Genomic DNA, 22196 nt, shown 5'->3' on the forward strand with positions numbered 1-22196 from the left:
CTAAGGCGGACAAGGCTAGGAAGGGAGGTGCAGGGAAGATGGGAGTTGTCGGATGCTCCCTTGAGCCAGGGTATCTAGGAGCCCATGTGTGTGAACAGAGGGCCTCACGGGCTGCATTTAGTCATCTAGATTTCCCCCCTACAAAAAAATAACAAACCACTAGAGGGCTTTTTCATTAGGGAAATATTATAGGCAGATTTATATTTTCAAATTTTCTCTTCTTAATTTCAACTTTGACTTTTAAAGAAAATTATTCCTCAAAAATAATTATGTACGAAACAGTCCCCCATCTCCATTCTAAATTCAGCTTTCGGAATGGCAGTACTGTGAGAGAATACCATTGCATACCCTGCTTCCTCTGGAAACGCAGAGACGGTGCTTCCATCGATCTGACAGGAGTCCTGAGCAGGAGACTCAGAGTCCTTTCTGTCCTGAGTGTTGGCAATATTGGCAACTCGTTGCTGCAAGTCCCACTTTCGAGCGACATTGTTAATTGTTAACCTCTTCTTCTCCTGTGGGAAGTTAATGGAACGATGGTTATACGGTGCATATTCAGAAGAGAAAAGCACTAGCTTCTGGCACTTTCTGAGAGGGGATTCCTTGCAGGTAAGCAACCAACCCAGCTTCTAAAGCAAGCTCATGAGCCTGTGCTCACTCACCCTGTGATCAAATTTATTAATAACAATGTCAGCCTGCAGGGAAAATTATCTAGAAGATGAATACTTCTTGTTCTGACCAGTGGGCTGTATATTTATTTCACTAACTGAAACTCTGACATGGCAAAGTCTTTAAACAAAGCAAGAGAAAAGTACTAATACTTTCATCTTTTACCCAATAATTAGGGAGGGGGAAGGGTAGGGACTGATTAGTGTTTCATAGTTCATGGTTTAACTTGGTTTTGAAAATATTTATAAAAATATTTGAAATGTGTGAAAATATTTTTATTTACATGTGTTTATATGTAGGTGCCCAGGGAGGCCAGAAGAGAGCATGAGATTCCAGGACTGGAGTTACAAGTGACTGTGAACCACAAAACATGGTTGCTAGGGACTAAACTCAGGTCCTCTGCAGGAGCAGCAACTGCTTCTAGCTGCTGAGCCATCTCTCCAGCCCCCATGGTATAAATCATGACATTTCAGGGTGAACACAATATTATCTAGGCTAATAGAAGAAGTTCTGTTGAGTAAAATCTTTTTCTTGATAACTACTATTATTCTAAAAGAAGAGTCAAATTAAAGCAATGGATGCCTTAGGCAGTGGTTCTCAAGCTCAGGGGGCCTCCGCTAACCTGAAGGGTTTTACAGACAGACACTGAACCCAGCCCCACTTGGAGCCAGTACTTGGAGGGCTCAGAGTCTTCCCTCTATCGGGCTCCAGCACTGCTCACACAGTGAGAGCCCCCGGCCCAGCACTGCTCGCACAGTGAGAGCCCCCGGCCCAGCACTGCTCGCACAGTGAGAGCCCCTGGCCTGGGGTCTTTCAACTGTCTCCTAGCAATCCTGCTGAGAAAAGAAGGCCAAAGCCGAAGGAGCTGTGCTCCATTCACACGTCTCTATTCTGTCGATCCTGCTTATAGCGACTGGGTGAGGGATGCCTATTCTGGTACTATCACCGTTAGTAACGGGAATACTTTATTTTTATTTTCTTTTTTTAAAGATTTATTTATTTTATGGGTATGAATATCTTGCCTGCATGCATGTCTGTGCCGCATGGATGCAGTATCCATGGAGGCCAAAAGAGAATGTCAGATCCCCAGGAAGCAGAGTTACATGGCAGTTGTAAACTGCCACGTAGATGCTGGGAATTGAACCAGTGTCTGATGTAGGAACAGCTAGTATTCTTAACTGATGAGCCATCTCTGCAGCCCTTATTTTCCTTATTTCATAGTGTGGATATATGTGGTGTGTGTGCATATGCATGTGTGTATATGTAGTGTGAGTGTGTGTATATATGTGTCTGTGAATGTGTGTGTGTGTGTGTGTGTGTGTATGTGTGGTGAATCACAAATCACATGTGTGGAGGTTAGAGGACAACTTGCAGGAGTCAGTTCTTACCTTCCAGCATGTGAGTTCTTGGGGCTGAACCCAGGCTGTCAGGATTGGTAGCAAACACCTGTACTTACTGAGCTGTCTTGCTAGTCTCAAAAGTTAAGATTTTAAAATGTCATCTCAGATCAGAATGCTGAAAATAGATTCTTTTTCTCTTTCATTCAAAATCTGCCATTGAAAGACAACCACCAAGTGAGCACTAACCCCTCTGCAGGAGTCTGCTCTGGACCCAGGGAAAGGGGGGTAAGGGCCTTCTCTCCCACTCCCTCTGCACCCGTATAAAGGAAAGCAAGTGCTTCCAGTGGTACTTCTGCATTTGTTTACCGGAAAAGTTTAGCAAGTGTGTGTGACACTGGATAGAAACTGAAAGTGATGGCTTCTTTAATGGAACTAACCTTTTCAAAATTCTATTTCTAGGTTTAGAAATGTTTGGGCCTAAGTTATTTGTTCTGCAGTTTGTTATTTCAACTATCTATGCAGTTAGAGCATTGTAAATACTGTGCGTGTGTTTCTGAACTGACTGACATTTTGTACATAATGTTCTTGCACAGAGCAATTGAAATCCTGCTACAGTACTATACAACACTATTACCCAAATCTAGAATTAAAAAAAAAAAACTTACGATGTAAAATTCTATTTCAGCTATTTGTGGATGGCTATGCCAACCCAACTCCCAATCTAAACAATGCAATTATTTCTATTTAGTGGTAAGACCCTGGGCTGCATGCATTTGGCTTCCTAGCTGGCAGAAAAAAAATCATAATGAGAGAGACAGCAGTGTTTAGAAAAAGTCATAGACTATGTTTCCACCACTGGGTATGTTTACCAATGTGTAAGAAGGTGGTCTCTTAACAAGCAAACATTTCTTGTGCCCACACCAAGTGGAGCTTCCTTTCCTTCAGTTATTAAAAGCAGTCTGGCACTAGGTTGACTAAGTGAGCAGGTAATTTTGTTGGGGTCTGGATAAGGAAAAGGGTGCATTAAGTCAGGAGTCTCTTCTCAGTCAAGTGGGCATCCCTGGTTGGGCAGAGAGCCCTATGGGGGCCCAAGATGCCCATGGATCAAGAAAAAAGGAGCTGAGTTACGCCCTCTGCAAGGCCTGAGAGCATCCAAGTGTGCTCTGTTCCCAGCGACCACAGATGCTTCCACAGCTCAGCTGTATTCATGCCTAGCGTCACTTAGATGGCTGCCAATTGCCAAGTATATGCAGAAGTGAAAACTATCTGGGGAGTGAAGTTCTTTTTCTGCCATTTGAGTCTACTTGTCACTGTCCGGGCAGGACCTCATCAGTGTATGTCACAGTGATCATCTCAAAGGTGGCAGGTGAAACGTGAAGACATGAGGATGCAGCTGCAGACACGGGCTTTGCATGCCATGGCTCCCTCCCACCCAGGCTCCAGCATCTCTGGGGACAGTACTTGCGTCCGCAGGGATGCAGCCTTAGACGTGCTGAAGCTCTGTTCTGATGTGGCTTCAGCTCTCAGCAATGGCTAAATCTGGACCTGCTGAAGCCAACACTTCTCTTACCAAAATCAAAAAGCTAAAGTTCATAATCAGAGCTCCAAGACTTCAAACAAACTGCTATTCTCTAAAGTTGTCACGAAAAGCTTTCCAACTATTCTTTTAAATGTTCGCTAAAATCCATGGCATATCTAATGGTAAGAAGAGCTGAATTGGGGCATATGGGGGTGGGGTGGTAATACTGGGATAAAATTTCAATCCCACAGGAAGTCAGGTTGATCCTGTGTCTGTCCCCGGCTCTGCTCACATGGGCAGGCTGGCAGACATCTAGCTAAACCATCAACAGGACTTCTACGCTCATCCTTCCTTGCCACACTCGGGGTCTATGGCACAGGAGGGCTCAGCAAACTTCATCTTTACCCTATGAATGTATATACATACGTGTCCTGGATTATCACTAACTCACTGACACAGCAGCTGGACAGCGGCGATGGTGTGACATGGAAGGCCATGCGTGTCCCCAACATGAGCAATTTGGGAAGGTTTGCCCACAGTATGGCCTGGCAATGCTTAGAACTATTACTGCAGCTATATTTTTATAAACAAAATATTAAAAATGTATTTTTGATAAACTCTTAGGAGTAGTCCAACATAAGAAAGTTAAAATCTGAACTTCCGGTCTGGGCCCAAGCACAGAGCAGATATCAGGCAGCAGCTCTGTACTCAACTTCACAAAACCTAGAGGAAGAGGGCATCCCAGGAGCTTTAACTCAGGCAGCATCTCAGGTAAGGAGACAGCAACACCCACCCCAAACAGGGGGTGACTGAGACCCACTGGGACCCAGGAATTCACTCCTGGCCCGGAGCACATGCTCCTTCCAGTCTGGGCCCGAGCACTCGGCAGATCCCAGGAGACAGCTCTGCATCCAATCTCACAGAACCCAGAGGAAGTATGGCTCCCAGGAGCTCTAACCTGAGCAGTATCCTAGGCAAGGAGGCTGCAACACCTGCCCCAAACAGGGAGTAACTGGGACCCAGGAATTCACTCCTGGCCCAGAGCACGGGTTCCTTCCGGTCTCCACCTGAGCACTGAGCAATCTTGAGCCTCAGCTCTAACCACAGCAGCAAAACCCACTCCAAACAGTTCTGACACAACCTAGATAATAGGAAAGACAGGCTCCAGTCAGATAGCACAGATAGCACAAAGGAGATCCAGATGGCGAAAGGCAAGCGCAAGAACACAAGCACCAGCAACCCAAGGCTCTTGCCATCATCAGAACCTAGTTCTCCCACATTAGAAAGTCCTGAACTCCCCATATCACCAGGAAAGCAAGAACCAGATCTAAAATCACTTCTAATGATGATGATAGAGGACTTTAAGAAGGACATAAATAACACTCTCAAAAAATTTGAGAACACAGGTAAACAGGTAGAAGCCCTTAAAGAGGAAACACAAAAATCCCTTAAAGAATTACCAACCCTACATCTGATAAAGGGCTAATATCCAAGGTGTACAAAGAACTGAAGAAATTAGACTCTAGACAATCAAAGAACCCTATTAAAAAATGGAGCACAGAGCTGAACAAAGAATTCTCAACTGAGGAAGCTCGAATGGTTGAGAAGCACCTAAAGAATTGTTCAGCATCCCTAGTGATCAGGGAAATGTAAATGAAAACAACACTGAGATTCCACCTCACACCAGTCAGAATGGCTAAGATAAAAAACACAGGGGACAGCAGATGTTGGCGAGGATGTGGAGAAAGAGGAATACTCCTCCACTGTTGGTGGGATTGTAAACTGGTACAATCACTATGGAAAGCAGTCTGGCGGTATCTCAGAAAATTGAACATAGTGTTACCTGAGGACCCAGCTATACCACTCCTGGGTATATACCCAAAAGATGTTTCAACATGCAACAGGGAGACATGCTCCACTATGTTCATAGCAGCCTTATTTATAATAGCCAGAAGTTGGAAAGAACCCAGATGTCCTTCAACAGAAGAATGGATGCCGAAAATGTGGTACATTTATACAATGGAGTACTACTCAGCTATTAAAAACAATGAGTTCATGAAATTCTTAGGCAAATGGATGGAGCTGGAAAATATCATCTTGAGTGAAGTGACCCAATCTCAAAAGAACATACATGGTATGCACTCACTGATAAGTGGCTATTAGCCCAAAAGCTCACAATACCTAAGACACAACGCATAGACCACAGAAACTCAAGAAGAAGAAGAAAGACCAAAGTGTGGGTGCTTTGGTCCTTTCTAGAAGGAGTATCAAAAGTTTCAACCAGAGCTCCCAAAGTCTAAACCTCCAGCCTGAGAGCACCAAGGGAGGGATTCATGTCTCCACCTGTATAGGTAATTGAGGGTGGCCTTGTCAGACATCAGTGGAAGTGGAGGGCCATGGTCCCCAAAAGTTTGGATTCCCTAGTGTTGGGGAATTCGAGAGCAGGGAGATGGGACTAGGAGGTTGTTTGGAGCACACTCTCATAAAAATAGGAGGAACGGGTATGGGATAAGGGATTTTGGGGGAGAATGGGAGAGGAGATAACATTGAAAGGTAAATATGTAAAATATCCAATAAAAAAACAGATAAAGGGTCTGAAAAAAAAAGAGAGAGAGTTTACTTAATTCATATTATTTTCAAGAGTTTTTAGGAGATGCTAACTGGATAAGATCTTATTTTAAGCTCTCCACAAAAGAATTTAAGTCTCTGTTTAATATTCTCAAGAGAGAGGTAAACCCTAATTTCTCTCAACAATTAATTGACAAAAGAGAAGTAATCTCACAAAAAGTAGAAGAAGCTATTATTAATCGATATATTATATAGTCTGATTAGTTGTCGGCTGTGCTATAACAGTCCTTTGATAAAAGAGATTATTAATATAGATTTATATTTCTTTAAATAATGTCCGCATGACTCTCTTAGTGTGGAAGGAGCGACTGTTGGTGCTTCTGTCCTGATTTTACAAGAACCCTGAAAAATTGGCTTTAAAAACAAAAGAGGGGGAACGGTACCCGACCCCCAGAAGGAGTCCCCCTGAAATACTCTCCATCATGCCTTGTTCACTTTTAACTCTCTAAAACTGAAAGCTCATGGCAAATCTGCTGCTGACTGCCTCTGGCATCACTGAGACCAATAAAAACTATGCCACAGATATGGGGAAGGACCCTCTTACCCTTAAAGGGAATGGCCCAGACCCAGTTCCCTTATGGGGCTGAGGATTGATATGCCTGTTTGATACCACAGAAGGCACAGCTAATTGGCTACCAAAAAGATTTTTGAAATAAATAGATACCCCCACAAAGCTAGACCCAACCATAAATAAAATGAATAACAATTTACATCCAGGGAAGAGAAATCTCCCTGAGAATATCCTTCTTTTTCCTTTCCAGGTAAAAATGAATCACCCATGATGTCTGCTGTTAGAAGTTCTAATCCAGATGCTGGCCTCCAAATTTATACTACTCAGACCTTTGAAGGGCCACTGACAAGAACATCAAACAGCTAGAGATTGACATCACTAATCTGAAGAAATCCCTCGTTTCACTGTCTGAAGAGACCTCCTAAAATCGAAAAGATCCTTATGGGACTTGATTTACTCTATTATAATAGAAAAGGCTGTGTACAGCTCTTGACTGTGTACAGCCCTTAAATAAGAATGTTGCCTTTACATAGACAAGACAGGGATGGTTAAAGAGAGCATGAAAAAGGTCAGAGAAGGCCCTGAAAAAAGTCAGAGAGAGAAAGAGAAAGATGAGTGCTGGTACAAGAATTGGTTTTCAACCTCTCCAGGGTTGTCAACCCTACCTCCTCTGATCTTGGGACCATTATTTGGGTTCTTTTTGCTTATTTCTTCTGGTCCCTGGGCCTCAAATAGGCTGACTAACTCTGTGAAACAACAGATAAAAAATTTGGTAGCAAAACCTATTCAGATATATTATCATAAGTTAGCTATGGAGGACCACAAGACTCAAGATGAGGTTGTTACTTTATCCAGGGTGTTCCCAAAACCCATCTCCACCCAGCCTAAAAGAGGGGACTTCTACCCCTAGACCAAGCAGAGAGGGGCCACCCAGAACCCCCTCTGACAGGCGATCTGAATTCTTGCTTAGGCTGCAAGGCTAAGCACTGCAAGGGAATATCAATAAAAGTTAAAAATATCTCTCTGGGTTCCCTGAGGGACAAGCCTGACTGCATAGGGGTTGATGTCAAAAGTATCCCCTCTCTAGGAAAAAGACATCGGGACAGGTATGGCCCTCATGCCTCCCTGGACAACAACAGGGGAACCAGAGCCATTACAAGGTCCCCTTCAATTACTAGAGGTCAGGTCTCTATCCCCGCCTTTGCAAGATTAGATTCACCACAGCCCGTCTATACTTAGAGAAGGGAGGAGATGTCAGGGGCATCCCTGCTTACACACTGAAGGCCTAAAATCAGCCATAGGCCTAAAATCAGCAATAGGCCTGTCATACATGTATACTAACACCAAGTCTTGGGTCTCTGTGGAAAAACACTGAAACAGATGGCTATAAGCTATTGTAAACAGGCAGTTTTTGTGACAATTTACCAGCCTGAGTAGTCATAGACCTTGTAAATAGGTAGCCTTGGCAGACAATACCAACTTAGATAAGGACAGGTGAATCATAGGCAGAGTCATAGCAACCTGTCCCCTGAATCCCTCACCCAGCCGATACCCTGTTCTGAAAGATATCTGTATTCCCCCTGAACACCCATGCTCCAGTGTCATCCCCTTCCCCACGTCCTGACTTTTTGTGTTTATAACCCCTGTGTGAATGAGTATAAATTACAATTTGAAAAAATAAATTATATTTTATATATATATATATATATATATATATATATATATATTTAAAATCTGCTTAGGCAATGAGTAAAGAGGCATCTGTGACAGGAGAAGGCTTAGGCACACCGACAAAGGAACCAGGGAGAACTACGAAGAGCAGGGGAGGAGCTGGGGACAGAGGGAACAGAAAGGAAGGGAATTGTGTGCAGTTGGCACATTAGTGATAGTTACTTTCAAATCTGTTGTCTTGATATGCAGGGTGTTGAGGACAGGTTTTGATGTTAATTTACAAATCATTTTCATAGCACAGAACAATCTACGGCATGTCCTTGTATAGGCTGGGTCCCTACCACAGAACACAGCCACCTGAGGGAACTAAGTGCAGATCATACACTAACTGTCCTTTCTGGTCACTGAATTTTTCATGTCACTTTAAAGAGAAAAGCACTTACATAAGAAAAGAAATACTGACCAGAACAACAGCTTAATTTAGAACTCGGTGTGACATAGCTAAAGGCTAGCCATTCTAACCTGTCTTTATCAAACTCTGTGATGGTAACATGAAGTATTTCATGAGAAATCACTACTCAGGGAAGTTGATATCAGATATGCTTGATCACGTAGAAATACTTTAAAATAAATTTTTCATTTCTGAATTCCTCAAGATTCTCATTATTTCTGTATCAAAGGAGCTAATGGAGAAACACGTTGGGTTTTACTAGCTGCCATTAAAACCTCAGAGCAATGCTCATAAAAGCATATCAGTAAAAGTGACTGTCAATCACGGAGCTATCCAAAGTGGCATGCTAATGCCAGGCGATACACAGAAAGCCAGGCTGCCATGAAAAACGCCCTACTTCCCTTTATATCGCCACCACCCCCTTTCTTCTACAATGCCCATCTTGTACATCTTTATCTCAGGGCACCTCTGTCCTTCCTAAGTGCAGGGCTCGTCACCGTAGTAACCCATGAGAGTTCCCAGGAGTGCTTGCTTACAAAACACAAACTTAGTTTTGAAAGCCATGTTCCTGTGTGCTGGCCAGCGTCGGGGTGTCCTCCTGTGCAAGTGGAGGCCGCACTGAAGGATGTACCTTCAGCAAGGACTGCTTGTGACTCTCCCTCTTCTTCTCCTCCTCTTTTTTGGCCACAACAGATGCCACGCGTCTTTCTTCTTCCTAGAAAAAAAAAATTATGTTAGAGAAAGTATCCTGAGGAGTTACCCGTATTGCAATGAGGTGTTGTGCTAACAGAAAAGAGTCCCTGGAAGGAAGGTTGGAATTTTCTTTATACTTTCTTATCACTTCCTAATTCTAAAAAGAAGTGTGTATTTGTAAATCTACACCTATTCTGTATATGAACTACATCAGCTAATTAATACAAGAAAGCAAACAGTAAGAGAAAGAAAGGAGGAGCCAGATATTTGTCAATGATACTTCAATAAAGACGGCGGGGGTGGGGGGGCTTCTGAAAAGAATCCAGGACATATCAGAAAGATCACTCACCACACTCAAGTTGGCTTTATTTCAGAGATGGAGGGATGGCTCAATATATAAGAATCAATAAATAGTGTATACTACTATATATATATATCTCAAAAAAGCTGAAAGACAGAAAGATGGATCATTCAATTTGATAGGTACAGAAAAGCCTTTAAAAAAAAATCCAACATCCCTTCATAGTAAGAGTCTTAAAGAAAGTTGGAACAGAAAGACCACATCTCAACATGATAAAGACAACACAACTAACCAGCAGCCAACATTATAGTACATGGAGGACTGCCTACGAGCATTCCCACTGAAGTTGGGAACAAGGCGTGGGTGTCCACTTTCTCCATCCTTAGTCAATATAGTAATAGAAGTCTAAGCTATAGCAGTTAGACAAGAGAGGCAAATCATACAGATACAGACAGGAAGGAGAGAAGTCAGAGCATCTCTATTTGCAGGTGGTACAGTCCTATACTTCGGAGATTCTAAAGACTCCATAGGAGTCTGATAAATGCCTTTACCAAAGTGCCAGGATAAAAAAATTAATATACAAAGTGAGTAGCCTGTCTATATACCATTGCCGAAAATAGTGAGAACGAAACCAGGGAAACAATTCCATGTGTACTACCCTCAAAAGAAACAGGGGAAGGTACTAGGTGATGGGTAGACCTCCCTACACCCATGCTCATGAATCAGAACGAATATCCTGAAAATGGCCACCCTACCAAAAGGAATCTACAGATTGAATGCAATCCCAGTCAACATTCCAGGGACATTCTTCACAGAAATAAAAAAAAAAAAATCTTAAAGTTCAGAATGTACTAAAACAAACAAACAACAACCAAACCAAACCAAACCAAACCCCAACAAAGTAGTGCAGGAGGCACTACTGCCTGACCACACCTGACTTCGAGTCTTAGTACAGAGCCAGAAAATAAAAACAGCATCGTAGTGACACAAATGAACTCCCGGGGGGAGGGGGTGGGAATGGAAAAGGAGGAAAGGAAGGGAAGGAGGGAAGGGAGAAAAAAAAGAAATTTGAAGAAATGAAGAAGGAAAGCTCTGAAAGGCACTGGTTCACAGTGAAACACACAGTGATAAAAGCTGGCCAGAGATGGCCTTGCTGGAAGTGTAACTTGTAATGTTGCTGTCTAAATAAAGGCTTTCTTAAGTTTGCTTGTCTAATTTTAGAGACCAAAAAAGAGCTTAGAGTTGACCAGTCTTTGTCATGTGACCAAGGTGTTTTAAAGAGAGTGGAAATTCAATGTGAATTTTGATAATTTTAAAGTTTTTTTTGTTTGTTTGTTTTTGTTTTTTAACAGTATAAGTAAAAAGGAGAAATTAGCAAAAATTTCAGAACTTTGCTTCCTAGCCTCACAAAATAGCTGATTTAGTAATTAGGCCAGATTTTTAGCCAAATTTTAGTTTATTTACTAACACTGCTGAGTGTTGACCACTATTCTCTGTTAGAGGTGGTCTAAATGAAAATATTTCCTATCTTTCTAGAAAAATAAAGCATTATGCCTGGGATTTTACAGCTTGTGTCGCTTTTAGAGCCGTGGAGCACCGTGGATGTTTACAGCTCTCTACTGAGGTGGTCGCTCACCTGCCTTTCCAGTTAACCTTAAATCCCACCCAGCCTGCACCGGGGCCACTGCTGAAACCATGGCCAGGAACTAACTATTCTGGGCAGATTCTGAGGCAGGAGAAGGACACGCTGCCCCAGAGGCCTCATCTAGAAGACACAGACTAGAAACATCAGTTACTGCAAGGGCCAGAGGCAAAGGCTACGGAAGTGTGTGGATCTCGCAGGGTGTGTGCTTCAAGGATGATCTCATCTGACTGCCAGAGAGAATGGGTGTCTGTTAAAGGCAGTAGGACTTTAAAAGGAATTCTAAACCCTGGAAAACTGGATTTACACCAAATCCATTTAAGCATTGAAAGTTTTAAGGATATGTATGTATGTATGTATGTATGTATTTATGTATTGTACATATATATATATATTTACATTTGATAATTGTATTTTAGTACACATAATTTCCAAATAGCTAACTTTACAAATAAAAAACCTGAATCTCTAATTGTGAAGATGGTCCATGAATCTGTTGGCAAGAAGGAAAAGAAAAGCAGGGACTACTTCTGGCATCTCCAAGAGACCAGTTCAGACTCTGGAGGAAAGCCACACCCATGCTTTATGTAGTTAAGAAGAGACCTATCTGAACTAAGAGATTTAGGCTGTTTAATGACTTTAGCTTGGTGTACCTGTGTTTGCACGCACACACGCATGTGCGCGTGTACAAATGTACATACACAAATATGCACAAAACAAAAATAGTTTGAAAGATGTTTATTTCTTGACTATTCAGAAGAGGGAATGTTTAAGGTATCTTATATTCAGGTCAGGTTTCCATGATGACCAGAGCGTGGGAAAAGCATAAAGAATCATTAACAGATGGCTTCTAAACATCTTTTCCTGGGGATGACACAAATTAATGATATATTTCAGTAGCCAAAGCAACTTACATGACCACATGTGACTTGAGGCCTAAAGAAAGCCTCTTCCACACGCCACAAAAGAAGAGCCCCACTCTCAGTGCCATGAGTGATGTCAGACTTTGTAATGTCTTATTTTTTGGAGATCAAAGTTTACATTAAACAAACTAAACACGAGCCTGAGGTGAACGGTCTGACACGTATGATTTCCCCCTAGAATTGTGATTACATCTGCCTTCACAAAGTGTCTTAGACAAAAAGTCTTTTTAAAAAAAGTTTTTACTTTTATTATGCATGTATATATGTGTTGTTTGTGTGTCTACCCTCTCTACGTGTGAGGATCCTTGGAGTCCCTGAAACTGCAATTATAGACAGTTACACTCTCTGGATATGGGTGCTGTGAGCCTAGCCCTCCCCAAATTTTTTGTGTAATGGTCTTTTTTCTTCCTTTTCAGAATGTGTCTGCTCTGTTCTTTTTTGATCAGGGATGAGAGCTATTACACCCACTCCAATGTCTTCTTTCTACTGTCTCTGTTCAAGCCAGGTGCCCTAGAAAGGATGCCAATGACGACTGCTACCTGCCTAAAACCCAACTGTAGCTCAGAGCTGGCGGGGCACTCGGTGGGCAGGGATTGCCGTGTAAGCATGAAGACCAAGAGGTAAGAGCACCAGCACCCGTGTGAATGCCAGGTGGGCATGGCGGCCACCTTATAATTCCGGCATCCTGCATCCCAGGGGAAGCTGGCTACCCAGACTAGCCAATCACTGAGCTCTGGGTTCAAATGAGAAACCCTGCCTCAGGAAACAAAGCAGAGAGTGACTGTGGAAGACTCCTGACAGCAACCTCTGGCCTCTACCTACACACACATGTGTACCCATACACACACACACACACACGCACACGCACACGCACACGCACACACTCACACAAATCACATACATGAACACCCTAAAAACAATAGTTGAGTAATCAGACCATTGAAGAAAAAATTGGGAGATTATTCTATTTCTTGATTTCTTTGTTTCTACAAATGAATATAGTTTGAAGCCATGTTAGCTATCATTTCATAATTCACTCAATTTGGTGCAATCTTTTCCACACATAGGGAATCATCCAGTCTCCACCCTCGGGGATTTTTCAGTCTTCTTGTTGTTATAAGGAAACATTCTTAACATGTGTAGGGATTCTTCCAACTGATAATGATGGAAAGTCAATTTTTCAAAGTTTTCAAAAATTTTTACCTTCTTAGATTCTTCTCATTTTGCTTGAAAAAAAAGTCATCAAAATTTTTCTGTAAAAGACGCAGAACTGGGCCAACATAATGAGTGCATATCTCACCCAGCGCCCAGCAGGCAGACCTCTGTGAACTGGAGGCCAGTCTGGTCTTCATAGAGATTTCTAGGCTATCGGGGGGATACATAGAAAGACCCAGTCTCAAAGCAGCAATGACAAATAAAATAAATAAAACTACAGGGACTAGAGCGACAGTCCGGTGGTTAAGAGTATAAGCTAGTCTCCCAGGGGTCTTGGGTTTAATTCCCATGCCCACATAACTGTCTGTAATTCCCAAGGGATCCAACACCTTCTTCTGGACTCTATGAGGACTAAACATGCACGTGGTACAAAGATATACATACAGACAAGATACTCATACACATAAACAAAAAAAGTTAAAAATAAAAAAATACATGCATGCATTGTACACATCCACACAATACAACTCTAAAAAAAAAGTTAAAAATAAAAATATAAAAAGCAGATAAAAATGGATAATTTGCATTCTGCTACATGCAGACTGCCAGTTAGATCAGCACCATTTGTTGAAGATGCTTTCTTTCTTTCACTGAATGGTTTTGGCTTCTTTATCAAATGATCAAGTGACCATAGTTCTGTGGGTTCATTTCTGGGTCTTCAATTCTATTCCATTGATCGACCTGCCTGTCTCTGTACCAATACCATTCGGTTTTTTATCACTATTGCTCTGTAGTACAGCTTGAGGTTAGGGATGGTAATTTCCCCAGAGTTCTTTTATTGTTAAGAATTGTTTTCGCTATCCTGGGTTTTTGGTTATTTCATATGAAGTTAGGAGATAGAATCTGAAGAGACCAACTTCAGTAAACAGACATGGCCCCCAGTTGAGAGATGAGGCCATGAACACATCTCAAAATTTTTAACCCAGGAAATACAGGAACAAAAAATGGACCAGAGACTGAAGGAAAGGCCATCCAGAGACCATCCCACGTTGGGATCCATCTCATCTGCAGACACCAAACCCCAACATTATTGCTGATGCCAAGATGTGCTTGCAGACAGGAGCCTGGCATGGATGTCCTCCGAGAGGCTCTGCCAGCATCTGACTAAGACAGAGATGCAGATACTCACACCCAACCACTGGACTAAGCCCCGGGACCCCAATAGAAGAGTTAAGGGAAAGACTGAAGGAGCTGAAGGGGATTGCAACCCCATAGGAAAAACAACAGTATTAACTAATTGGACCCCTCAGAGCTCCCAGGGACTAAGCCACCAACCAAAAGAGCATAGATGGGTCAGTTCGTGGCTCCTGATACATATGTAGTAGAGGACTACCTTACCTGGCATCAGTGGGAGGGGATGCTCTTGGTCCATGGAGGCTTGATGCCCAGAGAAGGGGGATGCAGGAAGGGTGAGGTGGGAGTGGGTGAACACCCTCTTAGAGGCAAAGGGGAAGAGGGAGATGGTTGGGGGTTCGTGGAGAGGAGACCGAGAAGGGGGACATTTGAAATGTAAATAAATAAAATAATTCATCTTTTTAAAAAAGCTACTACTGTATTAGATTTCTATAACACCCCACGTGAGGATCAAACAGGGAAGGCAAGCAAAGACTGGGTGAAGAACAGCTAAATTGTATAATATATATATATATATATATATATGTATATATATATATATATATATATATGCGCCATATTTAGGCTTTGTGAGCCATATATGATTTTGTACTCAAATATTTCTTTGCTTTCTTTTATTTTAAGTAACGTTTTAAAACTATCAAACACTGTGCTTAGCTTGACAGCCATATGAAAATGGCCTCGGGTGGATTTGCTACAGGGTAGCATTTACAAACCCTGTCTTATGCTGTTAAACGTCTTCTTGGTCCTGATTGATCACCCTATAGATCATCACTCTAACTTCTCCAGTTTCCATCCTCATATACTTTATCAGGGTGATATCAATATTCTCTTATCTAGACACTAACGGTCGATACACTGGGCTGTGGGAAATCCTTTGGTTGATCAGCGCAGACTTCTGGGAGGCTGACATCTATCAGCTCCTCTGTGCTCTGTGGTCTATGAGAATCGAGCACCCAGGCACCCAGCTTAGCTCAAAATAATAGCAACAAACTTGATCAAATGCTTTGCTCAAATACCAAGATATGGTCATACCTATCTCTGAGAGGGATGGATACTAATAATACTATTAGTATCTGTTAATTTATAATAATCTAATGACACTAATAACCAGCCTGCTTTGACTGCTGTGTTATATGCACACACTGTAACTATGTCCTGTCCCACAAATATGAACAGGTATCATGTCAACTGAAAATGTTTGTTTCAAAAGTGAATTCATTTTGCCTGAAAGGAAGGGTGCTCAGTGAACTGACACTGCCTCCTAGTGAGCACCGCCTGAAGACACAGGTTCTAGTTCCCTCCATCAACCTCAAGCTGCCACAACTGGGGATTTTATATTCTTTCCTATTGTGACAAGACACGTGTTCTCCTTTATTACATATGAAATTTATAAAATTTTCCATGAATTAAAAACAAGTCATCATTGGAGCGTAGTAAATCCACCTCCACCCTGCAGCACTCTGTGCAGCAGAGAAGGAAGGGGAGGGGCATCCGTAGAGTGCCTGTTTGTATCAGAAAGGGAAGGGGATGGTTTCTTTCTCTAAACACTGTATATTGCTAAGACAGATGTCGGATGTACAACAGTACTCCCTCATACTCAACTACTTAGAGGGCTAGCTGTACATCTTTTCTGCATCGTTTTCAGCCAGAAGGGTAATCAGAAGTATCAAGAATGCTCAATGAAAACAGATGTGGAGATAAGGGAACGAGAAGCCCCTAAAATACAAATCACTGTTGAGAGCAAACGTCTGAGTAAACAGAGGACAAAGAACTGTCTCCATCCTGTTAGCAGAGCATGAGGAAACCCAGGACGGACCCATTGTACTCACGAATTTATCTCCATGTTTAGCTATCTGCCACTACTCAGGAAGCCCACAGTGTCGCTAAATATCAATGGAAATAACATACACTTCCATTGTGTAGGACAAGGACACTGATATTTAAAGAGTAAGTCATGGGGCAATCGAGTTAACCTGCTGCAGAAGCCACACTAAATTGCAGTTTGTGGGAGGGGAAACAAGTAGAGGTTTGGTAATATTTTCGAGGACAGAGATGACCACACTGAGAATACCCTTGCATATTTTCTGAGAAAGCAAATACTTCATTAAATGTGAACTGTCATGAAAGAGATGGGGGAAGGTCTCATCACTACAGAATTTCCTGGAGCCGGTGCCAGACTGTTACACTCTATACACTGGAGAATCATATACAGATTCTCTTTCAGCAGTGGCCACATCACAATGTCTCACTATAGAAGATACAAACCAGAAACGGGATGACTAGAAAAGGCTGCACTCGGAGATAACAGCGACCCCAGAACTACACAGAGCGCTCACTTGGGAAGCTCGGCTTTGTCCTTTCAAAATAAATTACTAGCTAAATATGGAACAAAATACAAAAGTAAATATAGAGCTTGATTTAAATATAAGCCTAAAGATTTTAAAGTTTTATTTGATGAAACTGGATGGGAGTGATGGTTTAAATAAACAACCTGCACTTAAAATAATGAAGTTTATAATCACAATACCCCATAGTTTTATAATTAGAAAACTAACAAGCACTCATACAACTGGAACCCCAATTTCCTAAGCCACACACAAGGAAGCAGCAAGGTACACAGAAGGCCACACTCAGGGGAGCAGGGAGGGTCCATGGGAGGCACAGTCAGGGAGCAGGGAGGGTCCGTGGGAGGCACAGCCAGGGAGCAGGGAGGGTCCGTGGGAGGCACACTCGGGGAACAGGATCCCTGGGAGGCACACTCAGGGGTTCTGCAGATGCACAGACGGGCACTCACCGTGATTCTCTTCATGTCTAGCTGACGCAGCTGCATCATATTCTGAAGGACCGTGTGTTTGTACCATGACTCTTGAGCTATTGGGTTGCCATCAAAGGTGATGTCCGAGAGGGAAGTTGACTCGGCAAGGCAGGAAACACTTTCAAAGCTGCAGAAGAGATGCCACCACATTATTCTGAGACCTTTTAAGAAATATTTCCAGTTTTTAAAAATAAGACTTTGTTTTGGTTTTGGTATTTTGAGACGTCTTGCTATATAACCCTGACTGGCATGGAACTTACTAGGTAGACAACTATCCTCGGCCGCTCATGCTAGGAATAAAGACATGTGCCACCACGTACAGAATGTTCAACAGACCTTTTAAAGATCTACAGAAAAACTGGGAAGATATACAGAGTTCCCCTACACTGCATTCCTCTCGGTGTTTCTCCAGTTAAATACACACGTGAATGCACGTGAATATCTACAGTTAGTGCCCCCACGGTTTCTGGCACTGCGATACTCTCTGAACTCACGCACTCCTTGCCTCATTCCTGAAAGAGTCGTTTCTCAACACAGCAGTTCCTTATACTGGGAATGGGGTCGCCAGCAAGGCCTGGGAGGAAAACATACTTTCTTACCCTTGTAGCGCTGCTACTTTTAGGCCCCTCAGCTAGAGAGGGAATATGTGCACACTGCCCTGTGTGTGCACACTGCCCTGTGTGTATGCATGACACACCTCCTCATTCAAACAGGGAGGGACCTGGCTCATACCACCCACTACCCACTTACTGGAATTCTCTATTTCAGCATGTGTGTGTGTGTCACTAAATTCTTTAAACTGTACCCACAAAATTATTTTCTTGTTCAGATGATTGTGCTTAAGTGTCTAGCCCCATTCCCAGTGTTATGTAGGCCACCTCGGCCCTCCATACCCGGGATTACCTCATATGCTTGCAATATAGTCAGAACTTAGGAGAGGCAGAACCTGCAGCTTTTCCTGGGATCTCCATGTCCCTGGATAACGTTTTTACAAGTTTTATACCTTGAGGCTCAGCCTCTAGAGCTCTAACATCCCATGACTTGTGACAAACGCATGTGGTGGGATGCGTTTACTACTAAAGTACTATCCAAAATAATTTCATGATCTTCTGAAACTCCCCTGTGTTTTACCCCATCCCTCAAATTCCTGGTAAGCACCAATCATTTTACTCTTGAGTTCCTCAATTTACAACATGTTGGATGGCTGATATCATGTACTATGATATAGTCTTCCGGATGGACTTCTTTTATTTGGCAGTATACAGTTAACAGGCATCCATTCATGTCTTCTCGTGGCTTCATGGTGCGTTTCTTTTCATAACTGAGTATATTCCACTGTATGAGTGTATCCCTTTCTCCACTCAGCTACAGAGGTTGGTGAGTGAAGCTGCTGTGAATCCTTGGCCACAGCTGTCTGTGTGCACATGGTTTAACCTCAGCTGGATACATATCAAAAATACAGCTGCTAGGTCACACATAAAGATGGTTAGTTGACTGTGTGAGAAACTCATCTGGTATTACCGGCTCTCCCTCCCTGCCAGCATGTGGATTTCTGGATGCTAACTGCCCCTCCAGAAGATCAGTGGTATGGCGAGTTTTACTCTACAGTTCCCCAGTGACGAGTGACTAGAGCATCTCACAGCACATCTGCTCTCACTGTATCTTCCTGCTGTTTTCAGAGCCTTTGCTCATTTTAAGTGGATTCTTTGTTTTCTTATTGTTGAGCTTTACAAGATATTTTTTCAAATATATTATGGTTATCTGTCCTTTACCAGATGTATACCTTGCGAATATTTATTAGGTTTCTTTAAAAATATGTACTCGTTTATGTAGTGTGTGCATGGCTCTGTACATGCCAAGGCACAGGCATGAAGGCCAGAGGAAAACCGTGAGAGCCAATTCTCCCCCTTCCAGCATACGGGTCCCAGGGATCATCAGCTCAAGCCCTCAGGCGTGGCAGTGCATGCTTTTACCTGCAGAGCCAGCTCCCTGGCCCCTCTTCATTCTTCACAGTGTCCTTCACAGAGCAGGAGGTTTTAATTTTAACAATATGTAACTTAGTAATTTTTGTGGTTTTTTTAGATCCTGTTTTGGTTCCTGAAGGCTGTCTGGGTTTTCTTCTACAATTTACAGTTTTACATTTAGGCCTACAACCCATTTTGAGTTAGTTTAATAAAAGGTCCAAATCCACATCTCCCCACACTGATTGCCTGTCTGCTTTCTTCGTTGAGGTCCATATGGCTGTATTCTCAGACCTGTACTTCATTCCACTGATAAATGTGTGTATTCTTTACCACTGCCCCACTGCCTCAAATGCTGTGACTTCAGGCTAAGTCTCTATAATGCAGCTGTGCAATGATTCTAAACACATCATAGTTCACTCTGTGAAGGACATATGTCATTGGCAAGAATATGAAGCATAGCCTTCCTTCCCACGGAAATGTGACACTGTACCTAATCAGGCCATAGGTAAATAACTGTCTTCAGCTACTAGACTTCAAATATGTGTGAGTCCACACTCCTCACAGACAACCTGAAGATCTAGCCTATGGCAGGGCTACCTCTGTCAGCTGTAAGCCATTCTCCCATCTCACTCCCAGCACCAATTCCACTTGTGAATGTGCAGGGACCCTGTGTGCCAACATGGATTGTGCCTATCCTGATCAAACCCCCCTTCATGAGAACATGTCATGGAAAAATACTCTTCAGCTTAATTGGATTTTCTGTCTACAAGGGCTTCCTTGCATCTACGCCAGCACCTAGACTATAATAATTGGGTTCTAAGTGACATGGAAACTTCCTGTGTGGTCACTATGCCCCATCTGTCAAGAGATTCCCTTTCTCCCTCATCAAGCACTGTGAATAAAGGCAGAGGACTCCCACAGGCAATAAACTGTGTGATTAAAGAAATCACAGGTTCACCGTCAACTCTGCTTAACCATGTAAAACAGTCCTTAGCAGGCTAATTCGAATCTTCACGCCAAGTCCTTCAGTGTTATGCCAGACTCTGGGTATTAGCCTTTACATAGGAGATGTAGAAATCATCTTTTGATATCTAGAAAACTACACACTGGAATTTTGTTTTGTTTTAAGATAGGAGTAATCATAATAATACTCCTAAAAAAAAAAAAAACAAAAACTCAAGGGAACTCATTTACACCAGAGGTCAGCAGGACTCAGCTAACACAAGTCCTCACGCTGAAGAATGCTTTTTCAGGATTTATGTTGAAACCACACCTCTCTCTGACTAGAGGACACAGAAAAATACTATGAAAACCAGCCTCGTGACAGGTACCGTAGCCTTCCTTCCACCTTAGTGCCATAGTCAGACGGTTCTTCACGTTTTGGTGGGATTCAAATAAAGCCATCCTGATGTTACCTCACCTCAGAGTTGATCTTTACTGATCTATAAGATGACTTCAGGATCTGAATGTGTGTCAAAACGTTTGAGACATGTCAGGATAATCACAGGAAGGCATTTAAAATAGGAGATGGGGGTTTGCAAATTTAAATCTAATGATGGCTTAGAGTCTAAGTATATTTGAATAGACAGCCAGCTCTCTGCCTCAGTGCCTTTCTACCAGCAACTGGGCTGAGGAATGGAGAGAAGCCATCAGGGGATTTTAAACATGAGGTGTGGGAGGATGGCTGAGGGAGCACAGCTGAGGGAGGGAAGACGGTGGAGGGTGGGGAGTGGGTGATGGAAGTGAGCAGTGGTGGTGATGGTACTGTGAACAGAATTGTAGTTTGGAAAAATCACAACGGAGTACACCTGTGTAGTGAATACAGGAAAAAGAAAGGAGGCGAGCAGAGAGCTCCTTGTAAATTAGACTGCAGGAGGAGGGGAAAGCTGTGAGGGCCAAACACACATGTTAAACCCTCCGAAGTCTTCCTGCGGAAGACCTACAGAAGGCGGGACTGTGAACCGAGCAGGGGCTGTGATCATTCAGATGTGAGAAACCGCCAGTGCTGAATAATACCTAGGCTTCTCAGACTCACTGCACTTGTGGGGACAGGGGACACACACTCAAAAGTTAGGAAACTGTCCTTAAAATGACTATATTTTATTACATGGACATTTTTCTAAAATCTGATTTAGAAAAATTGAGACTACTTTATAAGAGACACACAGCTGTAGGACTGGATGAAGTGATAGGACAAAAATCTAACTATTCCAAAGAACTTCCTGATAATAAAAATAATAAATGGATTTCCTTATCCTCTTCTTAGACTCCTGATGTATGTTACTAATCAGACAGACTGAAAAAATGCAAACAGTGTGCCCCAAATCACATCAATTTTATGATGGGGGTCCTATTTGTACTCTATTTACTATCTACAGCTAGACTGCAGAGCCTATGATTGACTTCTTACTGCTGTGTATAATTATAAAGTAATGCTATCGTCAAAACTAAGGATGTATAAAATGTCAGCTAACGAAGATATTTCAATTACACTTGGTACGAGTCTTCTCAATTATTCTGTTGGGGTTCGTCTAATGGTTATCAGTTGAAAGAATCTGTGGTGTCACATCCAAAACTAAATGCTCTCTTCAACGAAGCCGAGTGTAAAATGTGCCTGTGTGTGTGGTAGAAAGCGCATTCCCGATCACAATGCCCTTCAGAGATCTGCAAGACCTGAGGAGCTGGCTGAGGAGCTGGCTGAGGAGCTGGCTGAGGAGCTG

The 22196-nt window shown here is 42.6% G+C and overlaps 1 protein-coding gene across 3 annotated transcripts in view; it reads right to left on the reverse strand.

Moving 5' to 3' along the window:
• The window catches only part of Lrrc49 (leucine rich repeat containing 49), a 111241-nt gene that overhangs the window by 25231 nt on the left and 63814 nt on the right, over positions 1 to 22196 (reverse strand). For all 3 annotated transcript variants that reach the window (XM_028774528.1, XM_028774527.1, XM_028774529.1), the window contains 3 exons: positions 17492 to 17639; positions 9418 to 9501; positions 349 to 512 (listed from right to left, as the gene is read on the reverse strand). In XM_028774528.1, coding sequence (XP_028630361.1) covers positions 349 to 512; positions 9418 to 9501; positions 17492 to 17639 — 396 coding nt within the window. The remainder of the gene's footprint in view (positions 1 to 348; positions 513 to 9417; positions 9502 to 17491; positions 17640 to 22196) is intronic.

Source organism: Grammomys surdaster, unplaced genomic scaffold, assembly GCF_004785775.1.
Source record: "Grammomys surdaster isolate TR1022 unplaced genomic scaffold, NIH_TR_1.0 241, whole genome shotgun sequence".
Taxonomy (NCBI): Eukaryota; Metazoa; Chordata; class Mammalia; order Rodentia; family Muridae; genus Grammomys; species Grammomys surdaster.